Genomic DNA, 21,681 nt, shown 5'->3' with positions numbered 1-21,681 from the left:
TGGGAAATGTATCCAGATGCCATTTATTATCACCCAGTTATGTGTATTTATTCTATTACAGAAATAGCCCATGTTTTGGTCATATTCCAATCAGATCTGTAAAAAATTCAAATTCCAACTTGATATCATTGATACTTAGTGATTTATTGGATCAATCCACTTCCTATCTCTTACAATAGGGAAATTTTTCAAAGTCGCACCAAATCTAGAATCAGATCCGGATCGAAAAAATTTCAATACCTTGTGTTGACATCATCATAAAGAAGCTGTATACCAAGTTTGAAGTCAACCAGAACTGTAGTTTTGGAGAAGAAGACAATTGAAATGTTTTCCCCATAAGAGCCCATGTTAAATTTTCCGTAAGTTCCCAGATCCAGAAGAAGATCCTGATCAGCATGTGGACATTATGTTTTGGTCATCTCCCCATCAGGGCTGGACTGTAGAAATTTCAACTTGATATCACTTATATTTACTGAGTTACTGCATCGATCCACTTCCTATCTCTTATAATGGGGACATTTTTCAAAGTCGCACCAAATCCAGATTCAGATCCGGATCCAAATAATTTCACTAACTTTTGTTGACATCATCATAAAGAAGCTGTATACCAAGTTTGAAATCAATCGGAATTATAGTTTCGGAGAAGAAGACAATTGAAAGTTTTGTAACAGACGACAGATGACGCCGGACGCTGCATGATGACAATACCTTACCGGCCGATAAGCTAATAAAAACAATGAACGCACTGCTACAGGACTGTTGAACTTAAGTTCAAAGTAGCGAAATGGGGCGGGGATGCTGGTCATTACGTCATCCTCAACCCTAATAGGCCTGATTCAATCCAAAGTGGGCATGCTGTTTACAGAATATCTGTCAAACTCAGATTATTGTCACCACTGGATTAACCCTCCAGTATCCGGGTGCGCCTTTTAGGCACACTTTGCACTTTGTGTTAAAAAACTTCATAGTATTTTTCACAATTTAAATAAGGTTAGAATTCAAAAGTTGTTCCTTTTTGCATGATCTTTAAAATTCTGGCCACCAACTAAAATGTGCACATTGTAAACAAAAGAAAATTACCAGACTAGCATCTGTCTCCCAAGTGTGCCTAAAACGCACTATTTCTTCCATTTGATATGTATGATTAGGGCTGACCTGGATTTACAAAAATCAAATTAGAGCAGAAAAATTAGAGCAGAAAAATAATTCAATATATAATATTTAATAGTTTGATTTACAGCTGTGCATTTTTCACACACTTGGTGACAGATGCTAGTATTTTTGAACATTTAACCAAAAATAATAATGCAAATTAACCAGTGTTGGAGTTAATCATTGACATATGCCAGGATGAAAAAATCAAATAATATGTGATCCACTTTTATGTAGTGTATTGAAAAAAAATAATTTTTTGTGTTTTTTTGCATCCAAAAAATGGTTTGTTTACATTACAAACACGGCATTTAAAGGGTTAAAAAATGTGACAATTATTGAGTATTTGGTATTTTTATTTACGGATCAAGTTGATGAAATAGAAAAAAGTGTAAAAGAATTAAAAACAAACTGTATGAAAATTTTATTGACATTATTCCATATTTTTTTATTGACATTATTCCACATGTGTGCCAAAAAGACACACTTGGTGTTTAGTAAGGGCCTTACTGGACGGGATATCAGAGGGTTAACAGTGGAATATTAGTGTGGATGTACATGTACACAGTGTGAACAGTATTATCCTTCACCATACCTGACTCCTGAGCATGTGCTGAGAGCTACCCAGGACTCTGGATGTCCTCTGACATGGCCGTGATAGAAGCAGTGGTCCTGAAAGAGAAAAGAATCAATACTTCATATTTCATCTTGGGGGAAAGCTTTAAGAAACCGATAACAGTGAAATGATCATATTTATGCAGACGTGCCCCGGTGCAGTCAATAACGGATCGATCCGCCGGGTCATTCCGTCAGCAGAAGCATTACATGACTGCAGCTGCCAGTGAAACACCGCTCACTGCATCTGAACAACAGCTGGGCTGAATCAGCGTAATTATGTAAAGTGTTATCATAGTTTATATTAAGGTTGTAGCGTTAAACATCCGGTTGACATTTACAAATGAACAGTACCAGGCACAAGAGTTTAAAGCTGCACCGAGTGATTCTAATCCATTTCATCTCTTGTAGAATTCAGAAAATATCTCCTCATGGTGTGCTAGCTGTCCATTCTGTGTGTGCAATGAAATGAAATGTAGTGTTTGTACACAGCTCTGGCTCAGTAAACAGGGGATAAATAAAATGTCCTTGGATTTAAGATCTGGAAATATATAGTGTATATAGTATATCGTGGTGATACAATACATGTCTGAACCTAAATGTTCCCTTGTAAGAACATTTATTAAAACGCAAATATAGGGTTTGTTCCCTAAATGTGGAAATATTAAAGTGGGTGTCGTGTTTCTTCAGGCACAGAGGTAATAAAACACACAAAGTTACATGAGTTCAGGTTGTCGCACTTCATTTACTAAACTGCATTTGGATAAACACATCCAACTGTAGAGTAACACTGGTAATATACAACCAAAACACAGTATCAGAGATGTTTGTGTTATTACAAAAAAGGTAAAAAAAAAAAAAAAAAGTTTAGTTTGTTATGTCACTGACTGCAGTGATAGAAGGGAGATGCAAACATGGACTTGGCTTAATGTTTGGTGTAAAGAAACATCAAACTATACTGAAATAAATGGTATTGACTCATTTTTAAAATACCAATATACCACAAAATGTCAGTATCTCTTTAATTAATTTTTTTTTTTTAAATTTCTAATACATTAAAAAAAAAAAAGTTAAAAAAAAAAAAAAAAACAACATATGGAAAGGAGTGGGATGAAGTACAACTTATATACTCCTGCCTCCTTACCCCATCTTTTTCTACTAATCACGAAATCCCAAGTCAGTTCCTCAAAGTAACTTAAGTCTTACACGTCGAAATAAATTCTAAACAATCCTGCACAAAACACAAAAAAAATGATAAATGATCAAATAATATATTGTGCAGCTCTAATACAGACTTCACTTCAAACATAAGAAGGCAAAAGAAATCCCAGAATCTCCTCCATCTACACTCAGACTCATCCACAGGACATTATTACAGGCCTGTCATGAAACTACTTACTCCAACTTTAACCCTTAAAGACCTACAACTATTTTTGTGGCAACTTCCAAATCAAATTTCTAGTACATTTCACTTTTACTTTTAAGTGATTTATCATCATTTATTTTAAATTATCCTCAGATGATGTGTTTTTCAGTTAATTTAATTTACTGGTCATGAGGATGCTCATAAAAGCTCAGAGTAAATGTGAAAGTTATTATATGGGTGCTTCCCTAAACACAGGACAGAGGGGCTAAAAATTTAAACCAGATGCAGACTGATGCTATGAGGCAAATTTGGAAGCACTTTGGGTCTATTTTAAGAATAGATATTTATTTAGATAAAAGAACAACTTTTTTTTAGATAAAACACATTTTTATATTATTTTACATTACATTTAATACAAAAATCTGCATGTAACAAGGTCAAAAGGACACGAAAATTACACGCTGCTATTTTAAAAAAAAAATATCTCTTTATTCTCTCACAGGTACATTTTGGGAATTTAACTAATTAAACAAGGCAGAGTGTTTCACAAAATGACCGCTGTTGCAAAATCGCTTGTGATTTATATGCGTGTAACTGGGCAGGTTCTGCATGTAACAGAAGTGGACACGATGGGTTACATACAAAACCTGGAATACGACTCCGGATTCATGAAAAACCCATATGTCTAGATTAGAAAAACCACTAGGATCATCAAATTTAACACAGTGTCGTTATTTATAGTGTTATATAATTCCATTTACAGCCATGTTTTATAAATGAATGCAAATTGCACAGACACCTAGGTAGCTTTTCATGTCCCAATTTTGGTCCTATTTTTGGCCCCAATATTTTATTACAAATTCATTAATTTTGGGATGGTTCAGAGCAAGAGTAGAATTTTTTTTGCATTTATCTGAGGTCATCATTAGGTCCATCCTGGGGGAAATATGTCTAAATTTCTCTTTCATTATTGGGTCTAAAAAGCTGGTAAAGTGCCAGATACCAAAATAAACCCAGTTTCATAGACGTATCCATATTACCAAGTATATTTTCGCAAAATATATCATTAACTGAACATAAAATAAGCGTCAACAACTATTGTCATTTCTCAAACTCCACTGGTTTTACTGGTGAATCAATGTTACAGAACATGACAGGGTTTCCATGTTCACTACGGAGCCTCTAAACATCCAAATAGGTCATATCTGACTCCTGATGGTACTGAAAAGCAGCAAAGTTGTTTAAAATTATAGATCAGGAGATAGATTTTGTCGACAGTGACTGTTTAGGTCTTCGAGGGTTAAGAATTGTTAAAGATTACTTGTTACCTGTGTGAAAACCAGTAATTAAACTTGTCTCAAAAGTATAAATTAAAGTGTAAAATTCCCTGCTATGCATTTATTTTGATAGATAATGACTTTAACAACAGCCAGACCCTTCTACCTTATATACGGGATATATTTCTAATAAACATATGGATGATGATACAGTATGTATAGGGATGTAACGATACGAAAATTTCATATCACGGTTATTGTGACCAAAATTATCATGGTTATCATTATTACCGTGGTATTGTTGAAACTGCTCAAAATGTTCAAAAAGTACTAATACACACACTGAAATAATTTAACCAAGTTTTATTTTGAAAAAATAAATAAATAAATAAATAAATAAATAAAATAAAATAATACGCACAATGTACCTTCTGTTGCAGAAACATTCAAATATTAACCCTTAGTGGTCTGAGCCTATTTTGTCCGTTTTTCAGTACTTTTGATTTTGCCTTTATATACTATATAAACAAATGTTTACTATACCCATGTTTGGGATCTTTTTTTTTCAGCACAACTTCATTTATATCAACTGTCTGTTATTTTTTTCACTTTTTTCACTTCACACAAAAAATACATAAAATCCGATTTGAAAAATTTGTATTATTTATTGCATAAATAACACAAAGATGCTTAACGAACCTTTTCAAAGACTTTAAAAGTGAATATTGGTTCCAAATGTTAGGTTTATAAAATCAAAATTGAAATAAATAAAAACTACACTCAAATATTTGACATAAAAGCAGATCTTTATATAGGGTTTCTTCCCCTAAAAGTGTGGTAATCAAACACAGTTATCATGATAATTACAATTTAAATGATAATACTAACTGTCTGCAATTTTACCACGGTTTATTGTTATACCGGTAATCGTTACATCCCTAAGTATATATGTGTCACACTACTGAACAGGGAGTACAGTTCAATAAGTATCTTTCTTTCTGTTTGTTCCATGAACCAAATAACCACTGTCAAATTAGTTCATTAAAAAGTAAACAACATACAATTTGCTGTAAAATAACAAAAATACATCTTTTACAGCAGTCAGGCGGCTGTGGTTGACAGTTCAAAAGTATAGAAGTGGTGCAGTTACCCAGAAATTATACACTGCCCACTGCTGATGACGATAAGCAACATCGATCTAGGAATTATCCTAAATATCCATCCATTATCATCTGCATCTGATGGACTTGAAAAAGCCTGTGACCCTAAAAACAGAGAAAAGTGCGAACCATAGATCATACTACATAATGTAACAGCTTTAATTTATAATGAAAAACTGTCCTCGCTCTACTGAAGACAATATTATAAGACATGATAAAAGTGGAAGGCTTAAAAAAAGGAGGTGAAAAATGGAAAATGCAGTTTCAGCTCCGCCTTTTTAGTGCAAAGGTAGCAAACTTTTTAATGATTTCAAGAAACGACTCAGCGTTGGGCGCCTAAAGACCTACTGTTAGTGTTGAGCTGGGATTGATCACCACAGGGTTTAAATTATGCAGCCATGTCTCTGTCAGCTTATCAGAGTGTGTAATAAGCTCATTCACTGAACAGCGGCGGTGGCATCAGTGAGCGCTCCGCTACAGCCAACACACCACATCAGCTGTCAGGGAGAACTCCCCCTGCCAAAGCCCAGCAATTAGTCTGGATACGTGTACAGGATGGGAGGCGGTCCTGGGCCAGGAGTTCGGCCAATACGGCTCAGATTCAAGTGTGGGGAAAGACCTGCCATCAGAGTGCGCCTGTTCATTAAACATGTTTGCTGATATTTACTTTACAAACTCAACATGGGGGGAACTTATCGAGTCTAGTCTGTCTCACTTAATTACCTCCGCCAAGGAGGTTATGTTTTTGCCAGGGTTTGTCTGTCTGTTTGTCTGTCCGTTAGTGTGCAACATAACTCAAAAAGTTATGGACAGATTTTGATGAAATTTTCAGGGTTTGTTGGAAATGGTATAAGGAAGAAATGATTAACTTTTGGGGGTGATCTGGAAGAAATCCTGGATTCTGGATCACTTTGAAATTTTCGTTAACATTGTGGTAAATGGGGCCAAAATTTTTGTTTCCCAATATCTCGCTTAATTATTGACCAAAACTCATGAAATTTAACTCAGGAATTGACAATGGAGTCCTCTATCACATTTCAAAGGCTGATCCGGATCTGATCCAGAAGGCGGATTTTATCTCAATTTATATAAAAAATGGGGGTGCCCTTACTTTTTGGCCTACTGTGCCTTTAATATTAAAGGTAGAAATTTCTGACAAGCGCCATCGTGTAGCTCAGTCAGTTCCGCATCGGGAGTATGCCACCGGATTTCATGTAGCTTTAATACTTAAGGAGCTAGATCCAGAAGAAAACCGCCATTACGAGAAACGTGATTTTCGTGAATAACTACTGAACTAATAAGGATATAATTATGAATCCAGTTGCTAATGGTATGTTTTCATGGTCAAGGAATCTTAAAATATAGGTAAAATAAATATGGGACTAATGTTTATGGTGGAAATCACAATATGGGGGAATTGTGCAAATCTCATGCAATTTGACTCAGGGATTTACAATGGGGTGTTCTATCAAATGGCAAAGACTGATCCGGATCTTTCAAAAAGTTATGGACAGATTTGGATGAAAATTTCAGGAAATATTGATACTGGCACAAGGAACAAATGATTAAATTTTGGTGGTGATCGGGGGGGGCACTGATCTGCCTTGGCGGAGGTCTGCACTCTCAGAGTGCTTTTCTAGTTCTGGAATGTAATCGGTCTTATTTAACCATATCTGTACTGTATGTTTTAACCTTTTATTAGGCAAGAGACTATTTTTGGTCATTTCCAATTCTGTATTCAGAACATCGCAATTTCTGCTTAGATATGAGTGTTATTTGTTTTTCTCTGTTTGCAACACACATCCTCTTGCCTCTTTACAATCAGTTGTGTGCATTATGCGAATTATTAGCAGTTAGCAATGGAGAAACAGAAATGAACGGTTAAAACAGTGTTTTTCAACCTTGGGGTCGGAACCCCACATGGGGTCGCCTGGAATTCAAATGGGGTCGCCTGAAATTTCTAGTAATTGATAAAAATAAAAATTTACTAATAAAAAAATATATGGTGAGTTGAGAGAGACAATCGCAATACCTAAAAGACACGACAGACTCTGAAGCTGAAACTGAAGCACTGTGGTTCTGTTTATCTGTCAAATGTTCATTGTGGTCAGTTTCAGATGCTGCAGCTCTTTCATAATTCATAGTTTGAGTTCTTGTTTTGTTCAGTATTAATTGTCAGCCTTGTAAATCCAAGCTGGACTGACTGTACATATCCTGACCAAGGAAGATTAAATTCTCACTTTGTGCAGTAATCTACACCTGGCTTTTCTGCCTCCGTCCATAATAATATACATTATATAGACTAAATGTCATCTAAAATTAACGTTTATTTGCAACATAGTATAGCAAACTATTACATGATCAAACACAAATTAATTTTAGCAAAAACATGTCTCAGTTTTTAATGTTTGGGGTCACCAGAAATGTGTGATGTTAAAATGGGGTCATGAGCCAAAAAAGGTTGGGAACCACTGGGTTAAAAGAAACACCCACATTCCTGCTTAGAAGGAATAACACACACCTACTTTTGAACATTATGAAAAGACTTCAGTATCAGCTGGTTTCATGTGCAAATATCACAACACAGAATAAAGGAATGAAGGAGTGGGGCTGTGTTTCAACCAGCCATGGGGAAAACAATAAAAAAAAAAACATTCTGGTGCAAACATCCAAAATAGTACAAGGGGCTCCAGCAACATGTACTTATATGCAATAAATGACATGATAAGGACTAATAAGACTGTCTGATATTGGAATATGGTGGAATATTCATTTTCATTTGCCATGTAAACAGCTTGTACGCGGAATATGTGCATATGAAACATGTTAATGATATGTGAACTCTGGGTTTCTGCCATTTAACTGTGAAACATAACCTGTCCCATTCAGAAAGTCACCATTTAGTCAGTGTGTCCATTTAAAGCAAACTCATTTTAGTTCAGGGGCCAAATACAGCCTAATGTGATCTAAAGTGGGACAGGCTAGTAAAGTAATGTAAATAATAAATAACAGGATAAGAACTTATAAATCATGTCAACGCCAAAGTTTTCTCAGTGTTTTTGAGCGAAAAAAGTAAAATTCTGTACTGAAAATGTTGACACCTATGAACTGTACTTGAACGTAACATGAACAAATATGAACAACCTGAAAATTCTTAAGAAAAATAAGTGCAATATTAACAATATTAGGCCTTAGTTTATCATTTATACATGTGCATTATAACTTACAGATCACAGCAGATCTACAAATACACAAAACATTTAATAACAGGCCGAATATTGGTACAATTCCACATACTTCTCTTAAGACATTTCAGGTTGTTCACATTTTTTTCAAAAGCCTGGTCTGTAAATGTAAACATTTTTGTGCATTTTTTTTTTCTTTTTTTACACTAAAACAAAGAGGACCATTTGTGTTTTTTTTATATATAGTTTATTATTATAGTATTTTACTGGTCTGACCCACTTTAGATTGAATTGACCTAAAATGATTTTAACATCCTTGATTATTAATATCTTCAGTTTAATTTTTGCATTTCACACATTCATCCCACGGGCCGGATTGGACCCTATGGTGGGCCGGATTTGGCCCCCATGCCGCATGTTTGACACCTGTGATTTAAAGACTGAGAATGGAGGAAAATCTGAGTGAAAAAATGTAGAAAATGGGATTACTAAACAACTCATTTGGGGCAGCCCATCCAAAGAAATCAGGACAGAAAATCAGACGTCAAAAGCGGGATATCTTTGTTTTGATAGTTTTCACAGAATTAGAGAGAGCATGAATGATCTACAATGGCTTAGATTTACCAGGAAATATCACTTTGCAAATCAACTGTTTTTGACAAAAAGCCACCGAAAAGCCAAGTGAGATCTCAGTGCTCTGTGGGAAAGAGAACTGTCTTCAAAGGTTTGTATTCTGATGAAAGGAACAGAAATGTCCTGCTATGACCTACACCACTCAGCGAAGCCTCAATTTCTCCTCTCAGTTTGGACAAGGTTAGTGGGCTGAGACGGTCAGGCCCCATGAATCACAATACAAACAGAAATCCACACAAGAATATCCACAATGTGCGAGCCGATCTCAAATTCAAGCATATGTTGCAACACTGATGCTGAGTTTCAACAGTCGAAAATACTGTTATTTGGCTCCTGACATTCCTTCTCCCACACCGTCTTCATCCTGGCTTTTACGTCTTGTTATTCCACTCTAATGTAAGCTAACAAAGAACTATAATTAAAACTGAAAAATGCATTTATTATTTGTAGGCATTTGGGGCCAGTTGATACATCCATCAGTCCCTGAACATTATTACTATTCATTTGCTGTTTGTTTGTGTCCATTTAATGAATGTTAATCCGATATTCTCTCTGAAACTTGTTCCTGTCATACAGTTTTATGAACAGAATTAATAAAGCATAAACCCCCCAAACAACATAATTTCATTAGATATCAACTAAAAGAAAAATCCAAGACACTCTCTTTAAACATTAAAATGCCTTTATTGACATGGCATGGTCATATCTAGACCATTAGAATTTTTGAACATAATTTGATTATTTAAATTGGCTAAAAATGTTCAGTTGAGCCAAAACAATCCAAATAGTGATTTTCTTACTTTGACATTCATAAATGTGTCCTCTGGTTTTTCAACCTCAACAGACAACACGTGTTTCCCTTTTCTAACAGGAAAAATATATCTGTAAAAGGTGCAGTATAAGCTAATATTGCATATATATATATATATATATATACATACACATATGGATGGATGGATGGATGGATGGATGGATGGATGGATGGATGGATGGATGGATGGATGGATGGATGGATGGATGGATGGATGGATGGATGGATGGATGGATGGATGGATGGATGGATGGATAGATAGATAGATAGATAGATAGATAGATAGATAGATAGATAGATAGATAGATAGATAGATAGATAGATAGATAGAGAGATAAGGTTAGTTATTTTTGTTTGTTTGTTAACATTCTAGCAGCAAAACTATTGCTTCAATTCATACCAAATTGGGTTTACAGATTGCTAGTGACCCAAAATAGATCTGATTACATTTTGGGAAAAGTACGTAAAAGTTCAAATTTTTCATGAATTTTTAAAATCTTTTTTTTCCCCCATTTACTTATAATGGGCGAAATTTCAAATGTCTGTAGCAGCAAAACTATTGGTTGAATTCATACCAAATTTGAATAATAGATTGCCAGTGACCCTGAATAGATGTGGTTACATTTTGGGAAAAGTCGGTCTAAGTTCACATTTTTGATGCATTTTTCAATCTTTTTTCCCCCATTTACTTATAATGGGCAAAATTTCAAATGTCTATAAATATATCAATTTTGTTTCAACTTACTTCAGACTTGGCACATATATAGAGGGAAATGATATACTGACATCATCACACGCATAGACATGATGACATCAGCTGGATCAATGTCAAAATAAGCTAGAATATGTGTGAGGGGCGGAGTTTGTTGTGCCTGGAACCACTTGTCAAAATGTTCAGAAGTGTTAGCAGCCACTGTAAAGACTGCTGAGCTACAGGTTTGATGTTCTGGTTTTCCAGTAAAACATATTCATGTAGATTACACTGATCTGTCTTCAGAAGATTAATAAGCAATTAAAAGAAAAGGCGTCTCTCAGTGGTCCCAAGAGCCAGACTCTGTGTCCGGGGATCGGGTCATCGAGGCCCCTGCTTTCAACTGCCACCCAATCCACAATGTACCCGGCCCCTATGGTTCCTTCGGCAGGAGGTGGGTCTACCGAAGGACGGGGCCACGTTGCTCTTTTGGGCTGTGCCCGGCCGGGCCCCATGGGCAAAGGCCCAGCCACCAGGCACTTGGTTTCGAGCCCCAACCCCGGGCCTGGCTCCAGGGTGGACATGCTGGAGAGACCATGTCTTTCGGCTGGCCTGGCAACGCCTCGGGGTCCCCCCAGAAGAGCTGGAGGAGGTGTGTGGGGTGAGGGAAGTCTGGGCGTCCCTGCTTAGACTGTTACCCCCGCAACCCAGCCCCGGATGAAGTGGCAAATAATGGATGGATGGGCGTCCCTCAGTGGTGCCCTGTGGGATTCCATGCACCTGTAATTTGTTTGGTATTGCTACGTCCTCTTCTTCTGCTCTGGTTTCATGCCACCAAAGTGGAGAACTAGTGCCACCAGAGGAAGATCTCAAAGAACTTTCTCTTCTAAGGTTAGCTGTAATTGTCATTTAGAGTTTATTTATAGTTTCCATGAAGCCAAATTAAATGTATGACTGATTATGTCTGCATATGATGGATGCATAGTTTATTTACAAAGCCCAAAATTAAAAGTTTTTATTCGTTTTCCAATCCTTAAATGTCTGTGTATTATTACCTACTATTAGGGTTATAGTTGGAAAAGTAACTCTTTTTTCCCCCCCTTTTAAATAAAAAAAGTTTTATATGTGCATACAGAAATGAAGCCAAAAAATCCAGTGAGGACAAATAAATGATTTTATTTCTGTCATCTAGCATTTAAGAGCCTAAGTTGATCAAAGGACCAATCAGGGGCTCAAACACCTCTTATCATCAAAAAACTCTTGAGATACAACACATCCTGATAACTTCACTCTTTAAAGATTGAGATCAAGGAACTTCAATGAGAACTGCACGAAGAGTCAAATGACTTTGCTAAATACCGCTGATGAAAGAATAAAGAGGTTCACGGTGAAATATGCTAATTCTTTTAGCATTTGATCCATCAATATTAGACTATTTTAGTACACTTGAAAGTTGATGGATGGTTGGAGCTGCTCAGAATGTACTTTCAGCTCTGCAACTTGGGATGAATTGTTATACTGAACTTATTTGACAGTTATAGGGAAGGATCAGACTTTTAAGCATGCTGTATTTTATTCCGTTATACATACTTTTACTCCAGTTGTCAGTAGTGTTTTAAAATCATAATTTAGCCTACACTGTTTCTGTTACTGTTGTGTTGGTTTTTTTTATATTTCTATATGGTATTTGTGTGGTCTATGTCTATGAGTCTGAAAATGTGCATTTATGTGCAAGGGGTGTCAAACTCATTTTAGTTCAGGGGCCACATTCAGCTAAATTTGATCTGAAGTGGGCCGAACCAGTAAAATAATAACATAATTATACTATGAATAATTTCCTCTACGTTTTAGAGTGAAAAAAGTACATTTAGATTATGAAAAGGTTTACATCTACAAACTATGCTTTCAAAACATGTGAATAATATGAACAAACTGAAAAAATAAGTGTAATTTTAATAATATTAATCCTCTGTCATTTACACATGTACATTATAACTTACAGATCATAATGATCTACAAACACAAAACATTTAGTAACAGGCAGAATCTTGTTAAAATTGTACTTACTTCTCTTAAGACATTTCAGGTTGTTCATATTTGTTCAGGTTATGCACTTTTTTTTGGCGAAATTATACTTTGTTTTAGTGTAAATACATGAAAATATTTACATACTCTACTGTTCCATAGTTCTACCATATATAAGCTACTGTGCAGAGGTTTGTGCAATAACTACAACAGTACAATCTATCCACTAATCATTCTACACAAGAAAGCAGTAAGGATCATTCACAAGGCAGGTTACACTGATCACACAAATGCATTATTTTTACAGTCAAAGTTGAAACTCAAAGGCATCATAGAACTACAAACGACACAAATCATATTCAAAGCCAAAAATAACACTGGTCAACAACAAATTTATTGTTTAAGTTTTCTGAGCTGATTTAGGATAATTTTGGTGTGCTGAATCCAAAAATCACATTAATTTTGCTCAATCAGGTCAACTTTCTGAACTATGCTACATATTGGCTTTTTAACATTTTTGCTTACATTTATGGGCATTTTCACATCATATGATACAAAATTCTTTCACATTTCTTGCAATAAACGAGTTCTGAAGATTTTACTTTTGCCATTTTATGATTAATGTTTTTTTTTAATATTACAGGTGAATGAAATGGCTTCGACTAGAAGGTCTTGCAAAAATAAGCCTGATGTATTCTGCTACATCTGCGGTGAATACACTGTTGTACCTAACAGGAATCAAGTCACAAGTTTCATAAAGTGTGCTTACCAATCTTATTTTGGTATTAATTATTATATTTTGTGAGAAGATCAAATTTTTCAAACTCAAATTAGCAAAAAAAAAAAAACCTGACCTGATTGAGAAAAACAGATGTCATTTTTGGATTTAGCGGTCCAAAATGGTCCTAATTCAGTTGAAAAAACCTAGACAACTTGCAAAAAACATTTTTTTGTAACCCAGTGTAATCTACTTCCAGGAAACATACAGAAATTATTCACTGAAAGGGAAGGGAGTTATAATTGAAGGGGTAGATTTAATTTCAAAATTCAGACTACTACTGCGCACTACTAGGAAAAGTTTGAGCATATCTGTGTGTGGTGTTAAAGTATGGAATAGATTAAGGGAGGAGCACAGGGAATGTTCAAACATAAGACAATTCAAAAACACTTATAAGAACATGTTTTTCACAAGATATAGGGAGGAGGGTTATTAATTGTCACCATATGTCCACTGTTGTTTATGTATATATTTCCTTCCTTGAGTTAGTTATTATTTGTTTATTTATTCGCTAGCACAACTAAGAAAGGCATTGGTAAAAGATTATATGTGTATTTGTATGTGTGTATATTCATTCACTCATTCATTTTCTGAACCCGCTTTATCCTCACTAGGGTCACGGGGGTCGCTTGGAGCCTATCCCAGCTACATAGGGGTGAAGGCGGGGTACACCCTGGACAAGTCGCCAGTTTATCGCAGGCCTGTGTGTATATGTATAAACGTATATATGTGTATATGGATGAATGAGTGTGTGTGTGTATGTGTGTTTGTGTGTGTGTGAATATTTATATAAATATAGAAGAGTAATGTAAAAGATAGAGGGACATATATTATTAATAATATTGTAGGGAGAGGGGGTGGGATTAAATAAATTGCACTTCTTCCCACCTCTTTTCGGGTAAATGTAAATGGAATTATTGTGCTTTTCTTCTGACTAAGATTGTTATGATTCTTGATATTTGTATTATTATGTATGTTTTGCTAGTGCATATGTCGAGGCCCAAAATGGAATCTGGCCCGATTCAGAATCGGGCCGGCCCAGAATGGAATTCTATTCTAGGCCGCCCTAGAATGGAATCCTGCTGCTATAATTTTATTTTTATACCATGTTTAATGCAAATGATCTAAATTATTACAAAAATCAATACATGGAATTTGCAAATATGTGAAAAAAATGAAACAAACAACATTTTTATTGTAAACTATAATACACTTTATTTACAAATAGAACCTAGTGGTACTCCCCACCAATATATGGTACAGTGAAATCGACTGAAATTGGCAATAGTTACTCAAGGTATGTAAGACTGAAAATGTAAAATTATGACAAATTATGGAATTATGGATCATTTGCAGTAAACATGGTATAAAAATAACATTATAGCAGCAGGATTCCATTCTAGGCCGGCCTAGAATAGAATTCCATTCTGGGCCGGCCCGATTCTGAATTGGGCCAGATTCCGTTTTGGGCCTCGACACATATATGTTAAATTTCATTGCATGTTCGGAATAAATCACTAAATCACTAAATCTAACATTTATGAAAGAGAAAAAATGAAGTTTATGATAGTATTTGACTGGTCCTGCCCACTTGAGATCAAATTGGTCTGAATGTGGAACCTGAACTAACAGGATTATTCATATCTTAGTGTAATTTTTGCATTTTTGCATTTCACAAATTCATCCAAAGGGCCGAACTAAACCCTTGGGCGGGCCGGATTTGGCGCCCGGGCTGCATATTTGACACGTGTGCTTTCGATGCTCAATATTAAAGAGTAATAGATAGTGTAAAGCAGTGTTTCATGGTCATCTCTGGTTTCAGTCTGTTTTCCTTTAGAGACATTAGACTTGGTACTCTACTATGTATTTGATGGATTTAGTTGCAGCTCTTAGTCTTTCGCACAGTGGTTGTTTCTGTTCATACACTTTTAACCTGCCCACACACAGCCTGTCTGACACACAGCTGACAGCGTTAATAAAGTGCAACATAATGTATGCATGATTCATGGCAGCACGCTCCTACTTCTACAGCATGAAACGTCCCATGTGGCCCAAAAAAATATGATTAAAGCAGAAATGTTGCCGTTATGTGGAAGAGATTTTCAATCTGGAGTGTGCCGGAGTTCTTCCATTCCCTACATATGCTTGTGTTTCTGTACTTCGGCTCATTTCGTAGAATTAACATGTTCACCGTCGTTACGTCTGCTAACCTGTCAGTATAAAGAGATGGTTTATGCATGGTATAAAACTGTCGGAGGTGTCTGAGTACTACCTGGTGTTTACTGTGGGCTTTTTTTTCCCTTTTTTGTCAGTTGTTTTGTATTTGTTTTTGCTCATTTTATCTAATTATTTATTCTGTTTATTCATTTTGTGTTGCCTTCAAGGATGCACGTATGTATTTTTTCTTTTTTTTGTATGTCTGAATAGCTGTGTAAATAGGTATGTGTGTATATTTTTATGAAAATGACAATTGTAATTAACAATTTACAAAACGACCAAAGGGAATTGCTTTTTCGTACAGTCTAATGCAGATAAAACGCTAAATGATTGACTGTTGTGTGGCAAAGGGGGTGGGATTAAGTACATTTGCACTTCCTCCCACTCCTTTTCGAATATGCAAATAAGGTAATTTTACGTTGTTATACGTTTTCCTGTTTTCTTGAAATCTATATTATTTCTAGGCACTAAGGTGGGATTATTCTGTCTGTTTTATTGTATATTCATAATGAACTGAACTGAATACGTATTGCCTTTGCAGGTTACATAGACACACACTGTTGGGATTCAGGAACAGCGATTTTTTCATGCACTACCATAACTTCTCTGTGCTCACCACAAATAGGAGGCAAATAACAACTTTAAAGGTTCAACTGAAGAAATGTAATATAATCACACAAAAATGAGAATTGTGTTTTTATTACCTTATAATGAGCCGTGTACATCTACAAAAAAAGGTCACTGAACTGTGCTACAATATCTCCACAGTAGCTCGGAAAGGACTTCTGCTCTTTTTTTCCATTTTATATTAGGTGACACTCAGTGTTACAGTGTATTACTGTCAACTATTATGCTTGAGTTTGGACCACAGTTATTATCACCCTTAACCAAAAAGCCCAGAACAGAAAAAAACACTGACAGCAATGAGGGAGTTGAGTGTTTTCCACTGACATTTTGTAGTGTCTGTTTTTAGAGGTTTTCAGCTGGGTGCAATCTGCAATGGCACTAAATGTCATTAAATATCACAAATCGAGTCTGTCACCACTAATAACCGACATTATTTTGTGCGCACTATGACATTGTGTAATTATGGAAGGGGAAAAAATTTCAATGACCTCAAATGAGGTTATAATTTAACTGAAAAATGTTCTATGTTCAGCAGAAATGTACACTATACACGAAAATGAAAACACTGTCATTTCAACAAACTGGGTACAACAAAACCAAATAATATTGCATTTTATTGATAAGACAAAACATGTTTTACATGTTAATCCTGGATGATGCACAGTTATTTATATGAATGGCATTCTTTTGTGTATTATAGATGCAATAGGATGATTGTAGGTGATGTGTCATAGCAGCCAATGCAGGATACGGGCAGGGAAGGATTAGAAAACACTGCCCCTTTCTATTTTTTTTATTTTTTATTTTTTGGGGGTGGGGGTTGTTTGTTTACTATGTCCAGTGTCAATCTTTCTATTATGAAGACATTAGGGCTGCGCGATATTTGAAAAAAACTGACATTGCGTTTTTTTGTTTTTTTTTTAACCCTGTGATATATATTCCGATATGAAAAAATACTCAGGAGGATATAATAGCTGTGTGGTGGTCAAACAAATTAGTTGTTTCCTCTCGTTGTGGCAACAATTGCAAGGCACTGTCGACACAGAACACGTATTTCAGTATTATCCTTCTTGTAGCCGAAATAATTCAGATAACTGATGTTGCTTTTCTTTTTGGCACCAAGTCTTCGTTTATGGTGATTTTCTCTTGTTCATTGCTCATTTTTCAATGTTCTTACCAGTGACTCACTCCAAACTGTTTAAGAAAGATTGTGATTGGTGGATCGTTGCCCCCAGTGTGCGTCAGGTACCCTTGAAATTAGATGAGAACATGTTGAGTTCATTTGCCTACATTGCAGGACCTGCGATGTGACTATTGCGCACACGTACATCGCGATGACGATGCTCAAACTATATTTTGTGCAGCTCTAGAACACATTATTTTAAATTATAAGTGTTATATTTGTTAAATGTTGAAAAATTCTATAATTGTTGAAAAGTTCAATAAATAAAGTATAAAAAAAAAAGAAAACACTGTCAAAATGGTTCTGGTTTGAGCCATTTAGCGTTGGTCTAGTCAGTCAGTTTAAGAAACAACAGGGAGCTTTTATCAAGTAACATCAGTTACTGCTAATGAGGTGGAAAACGCGAGACACTGAACATCCAAAAATGGCTTGAGCTTTTGTTTCAACTGTATTTTGTGTATTTCAGCTGTGGGTTTATAATCGTACATTTGAAGAAACAGTTAAACTGTGGAGTCAGGTTAACAGTTGCACAAAAGACAAAAATACAGTAGATACTGCAGACGGTGATCAGTATAAACAATTACTTTCAGAAGAGCATAATTATAACCAAACTGGGTAACTAAAAAAGAATTGTTATAAAATGAAAGAAAAAGTGTCATTCTAAATTTAACTCAGTTTAACCAGTAATAATCATTTGCTCTGACCTTCTCTTGTGGTGTTTTTTTGTTTGTTTTTTTTACAGTTATATACACATTGTTGAAAGAACAAATTCACTCAATTCAACTACATCTAACTAAGAATAAAAGGTGGTGTGATCTTACTCATGACTATGTCCTGATTGTCCAGGTTAGCAGAATCACAGATACACAATGTTCTTTTTATTTTTAGCTAAATCACTAAAAAGAAACCTGTGGAAACTGTAGAAATGTCATTCCTCCTCTGACTTTTCACCCCATGGAGACAGAACTTTGCAGAACAACAAACAACAACTAATGTTATAATGTTATTACATCCATGATGTTAACATGGAGGCACCGGGGTGTTGAATGTTTGCTGCTATGTTGATGCACAGCTGTCTCACAGTAGTAGCAGTAGTAGTAGCAGTAGTAATAGTAGTAGCAGTAGTAATAGTAGTAGCAGTAGTAGTAGTAGTAGTAGTAGTAGTAGGGTGAGGTCAAGGGCGTCACAGATGGACAGTCCACTACTTTTTGATTCCTAACTTTTGAACCAGACAAGTTTAAGACAAATATTACACAGAATTGGAAAGGTCTAAATGCCATCGTAAACATACTCAAAGGGCAATATTTTATCAAACCTAAATAGCAAGAGTTTTGACAAATGGCAGCGTCACGAATGAACAACAAAACTAAACATCAAATTAAACATTCCAATTATCTATATCATATACTTTTTTTTTTTTTTTTTTTTTTTTTTTTACAATATTTACAACCTACAAATAATATTAACATTATATTCAAATGTATTTTGCATAGATATATGCATTTATTCATTTAAAAAGCTGTGTGTTTAGCATATGACATAAATAATATAAAAGTCAAATACCAGTGTATTCAGAATAAATTTAATTTATTTTTGAGAGTTTATGAAATGAACCCAGAATGACGGTATAAAACTGTCACTTTCCAAACATTCACACTCATAAAACTCCTCAAATTTTGTTTCGTTTCAAAATACATTTTCCTGAAAATATAAGTAATTACCTACCCAAACATACACGTTCAGTGTAGCTTATTGTAATTTAATTTTTTTGACCAGATGTTAACCTTCCCTTGACTTCGCCCAGTAGTAGTAGTAGTAGTAGGAGGAGGAGGAGGAGGAGGAGGAGTGGTAGGCGTAGTAGTGGTAGTAGTATTAGTATTAGTAGTATCAGTAGTAGTAGTAGTAGCAGTGGTAGTAGCACTAATAGTAGTAGTAGTAGTAGTAGTAGTAGTGGTAGTAGTAGTAGTAGTAGTAGTAGTAGTAGTAGGAGGAGTGGTAGGCGTAGTAGTGGTAGTAGTATTAGTATTAGTAGTATCAGTAGTAGTAGTAGTAGCAGTGGTAGTAGCACTAATAGTAGTAGTAGTAGTAGTAGTAGTAGTAGTAATAGTGGTAGCGGGAGTAGGAGTAGTAGTACTAGTAGTACTAGCAGTAAAAGTAGTAGTAGGAGTAGTAGTACTAGTAGTAGTAGTAGGAAAAGTAGTAGTAGTAGTAGTAGTAGTAGTAGTAGTAGTAGTGGTAGTAGTAGTAGCAGTAGTAGTAGTAGTAGGAGGAGTGGTAGGCGTAGTAGTAGTAGTAGTGGTAGTAGTATTAGTATTAGTAGTAGCAGTAGTAGTAGTAGTAGCAGTAGTAGTAGCACTAATAGTAGTAGTAGTAATAGTAGTAGTAGTAGTAATAGTAGTAGTGGGAGTAGGAGTAGTAGTACTAGAAGTAGTAGTAGTAAAAGTAGTAGTAGTAGTAGTGGTAGTAGTAGTAGTAGGAGTAGTGGGAGTAGTAGTAGTATTAGTAGTATCAGTAGTAGTAGTAGTAGTAGTAGTAGTAGTAGAAGTAATAGTAGTAGTGGGAGTAGGAGTAGTAGTACTAGTAGTAGCAGTAGTAGTAGTAGTAGTAGTAGTAGTAGTAGTAGTAGTGGGAGTAGGAGTACTAATAGTAGTAGTAGTAGAAGTATTAGTAGTAGTAGAAGTAGTGCTAGTAGTAATAATGGTAGTAGTAGTAGTAGTAGTAGTGGGAGTAGGAGTAGTAGTACTAATACTAGTAGTAGTAGTATAAGTAGTAGTAGTAGTAGTATTAGTAGCAGTAGTAGTAGTAGTAGTGTTAGTAGTAGCAGTAGTAATAGCAGTAGTAGTAGTAGTGTTAGTAGTAACAGTAGTAGTAGCAGTAGTAATAGTGGTATTAGTAGTAGTAGTAGTAGTAGCAGTAGTAGTAGTGGTATTAGTAGTAGTAGTAGTAGTACTTCTATTGCCTTGTTAGCAGGGAAAATGTTCAGTTCAGTTAAAAACCGCTCCTCTTCATAACACACAGATCACAGTTAACATATTGTGTGATGTCATGTTAGTGCTTTCCTCTGTGAACTCGTCTAAACTAACACAGTCCACACTGTATCTGTATCTCAGTCATTCTGCCGTTTACATTTTCATCACCAGAATCACATGGTTGTAAACAGCCTTTTCTTTTCAATCCCCTTATTAAATTGTGTATTGAATATCAAATCGCAAGGTTTAAAATGCCAGTGCCTAATAGAAAATGCCACAGACAGAAGAAGCTCTCTCTCTATATATATATATCTATATATTAAAAAAAAAAAAAAAAAAAAAAAAAAAAAACAGGAACCAGCATTAAAAGAAGAAAATCCGTCTCCGCAGACTCCCCTCAGCCTATTACTACACAGAGTACTTACAGTGAAATTGTGATTGGTCACAGTCACCGGCTGCCCATGGTCTGTGTAGTAGGTCTCTGTGAAGTCTGGACCTAGAAGCTCCCTGCAAAAGAAAAAGAAGAGAGGAGAAAACGACGGCGGGTTATTAGATAAGATTTAACTTTAATGATCTCTGTGAAATTGGGTTTTAGCGGCAGCAGGTAGAAATAGGACAGAGCAAAGAAAATTATGGTCTAAGGCTATGATTGCACAGAAGTCATTTTTAGCTTGTTTCAGGCATCTGTTCTTCATTGTTTTTATTGACGAATCATTTTCAATCACTCTTTGGCACTTTAGAAGCGTGGGCCTATCTATTTGGGAGCATCTTGTCTTGTTGCTCTGCTATATCTGCACAGTTACGGTGACATAAACACTGCTGTTGGAACACTAAACCCATGTTGCGCTGACTGTTTCGGGCCAAACCATGTGTCATCATCACATAATAGAATATAGAGCATCAGGATGGGAGGGCCCTGACTGGGAAACAGTTTTTCTGTTTCAGTCGCCTAATGAGGTTAGTTGATAACATTAGCTAATAGCATTAGCCAC

At 35.6% G+C, this 21,681-nt stretch overlaps 1 protein-coding gene across 1 annotated transcript in view; it reads right to left on the bottom strand.

Moving 5' to 3' along the window:
* The window catches only part of adam19a (ADAM metallopeptidase domain 19a), a 438,676-nt gene that overhangs the window by 148,909 nt on the left and 268,086 nt on the right, over positions 1 to 21,681 (bottom strand). The window contains exons 4-5 of the mRNA XM_030162481.1: positions 21,115 to 21,196; positions 1,748 to 1,824 (exon numbers count right to left, since the gene is read on the bottom strand). Coding sequence (XP_030018341.1) covers positions 1,748 to 1,824; positions 21,115 to 21,196 — 159 coding nt within the window. The remainder of the gene's footprint in view (positions 1 to 1,747; positions 1,825 to 21,114; positions 21,197 to 21,681) is intronic.

The sequence above is a fragment of the Sphaeramia orbicularis genome, chromosome 18 (assembly GCF_902148855.1).
Source record: "Sphaeramia orbicularis chromosome 18, fSphaOr1.1, whole genome shotgun sequence".
NCBI classification, from domain to species: domain Eukaryota; kingdom Metazoa; phylum Chordata; class Actinopteri; order Kurtiformes; family Apogonidae; genus Sphaeramia; species Sphaeramia orbicularis.
Note: the sequence above shows the minus strand (reverse complement) of the source record. Positions and strands in the feature narration are given on the sequence as shown.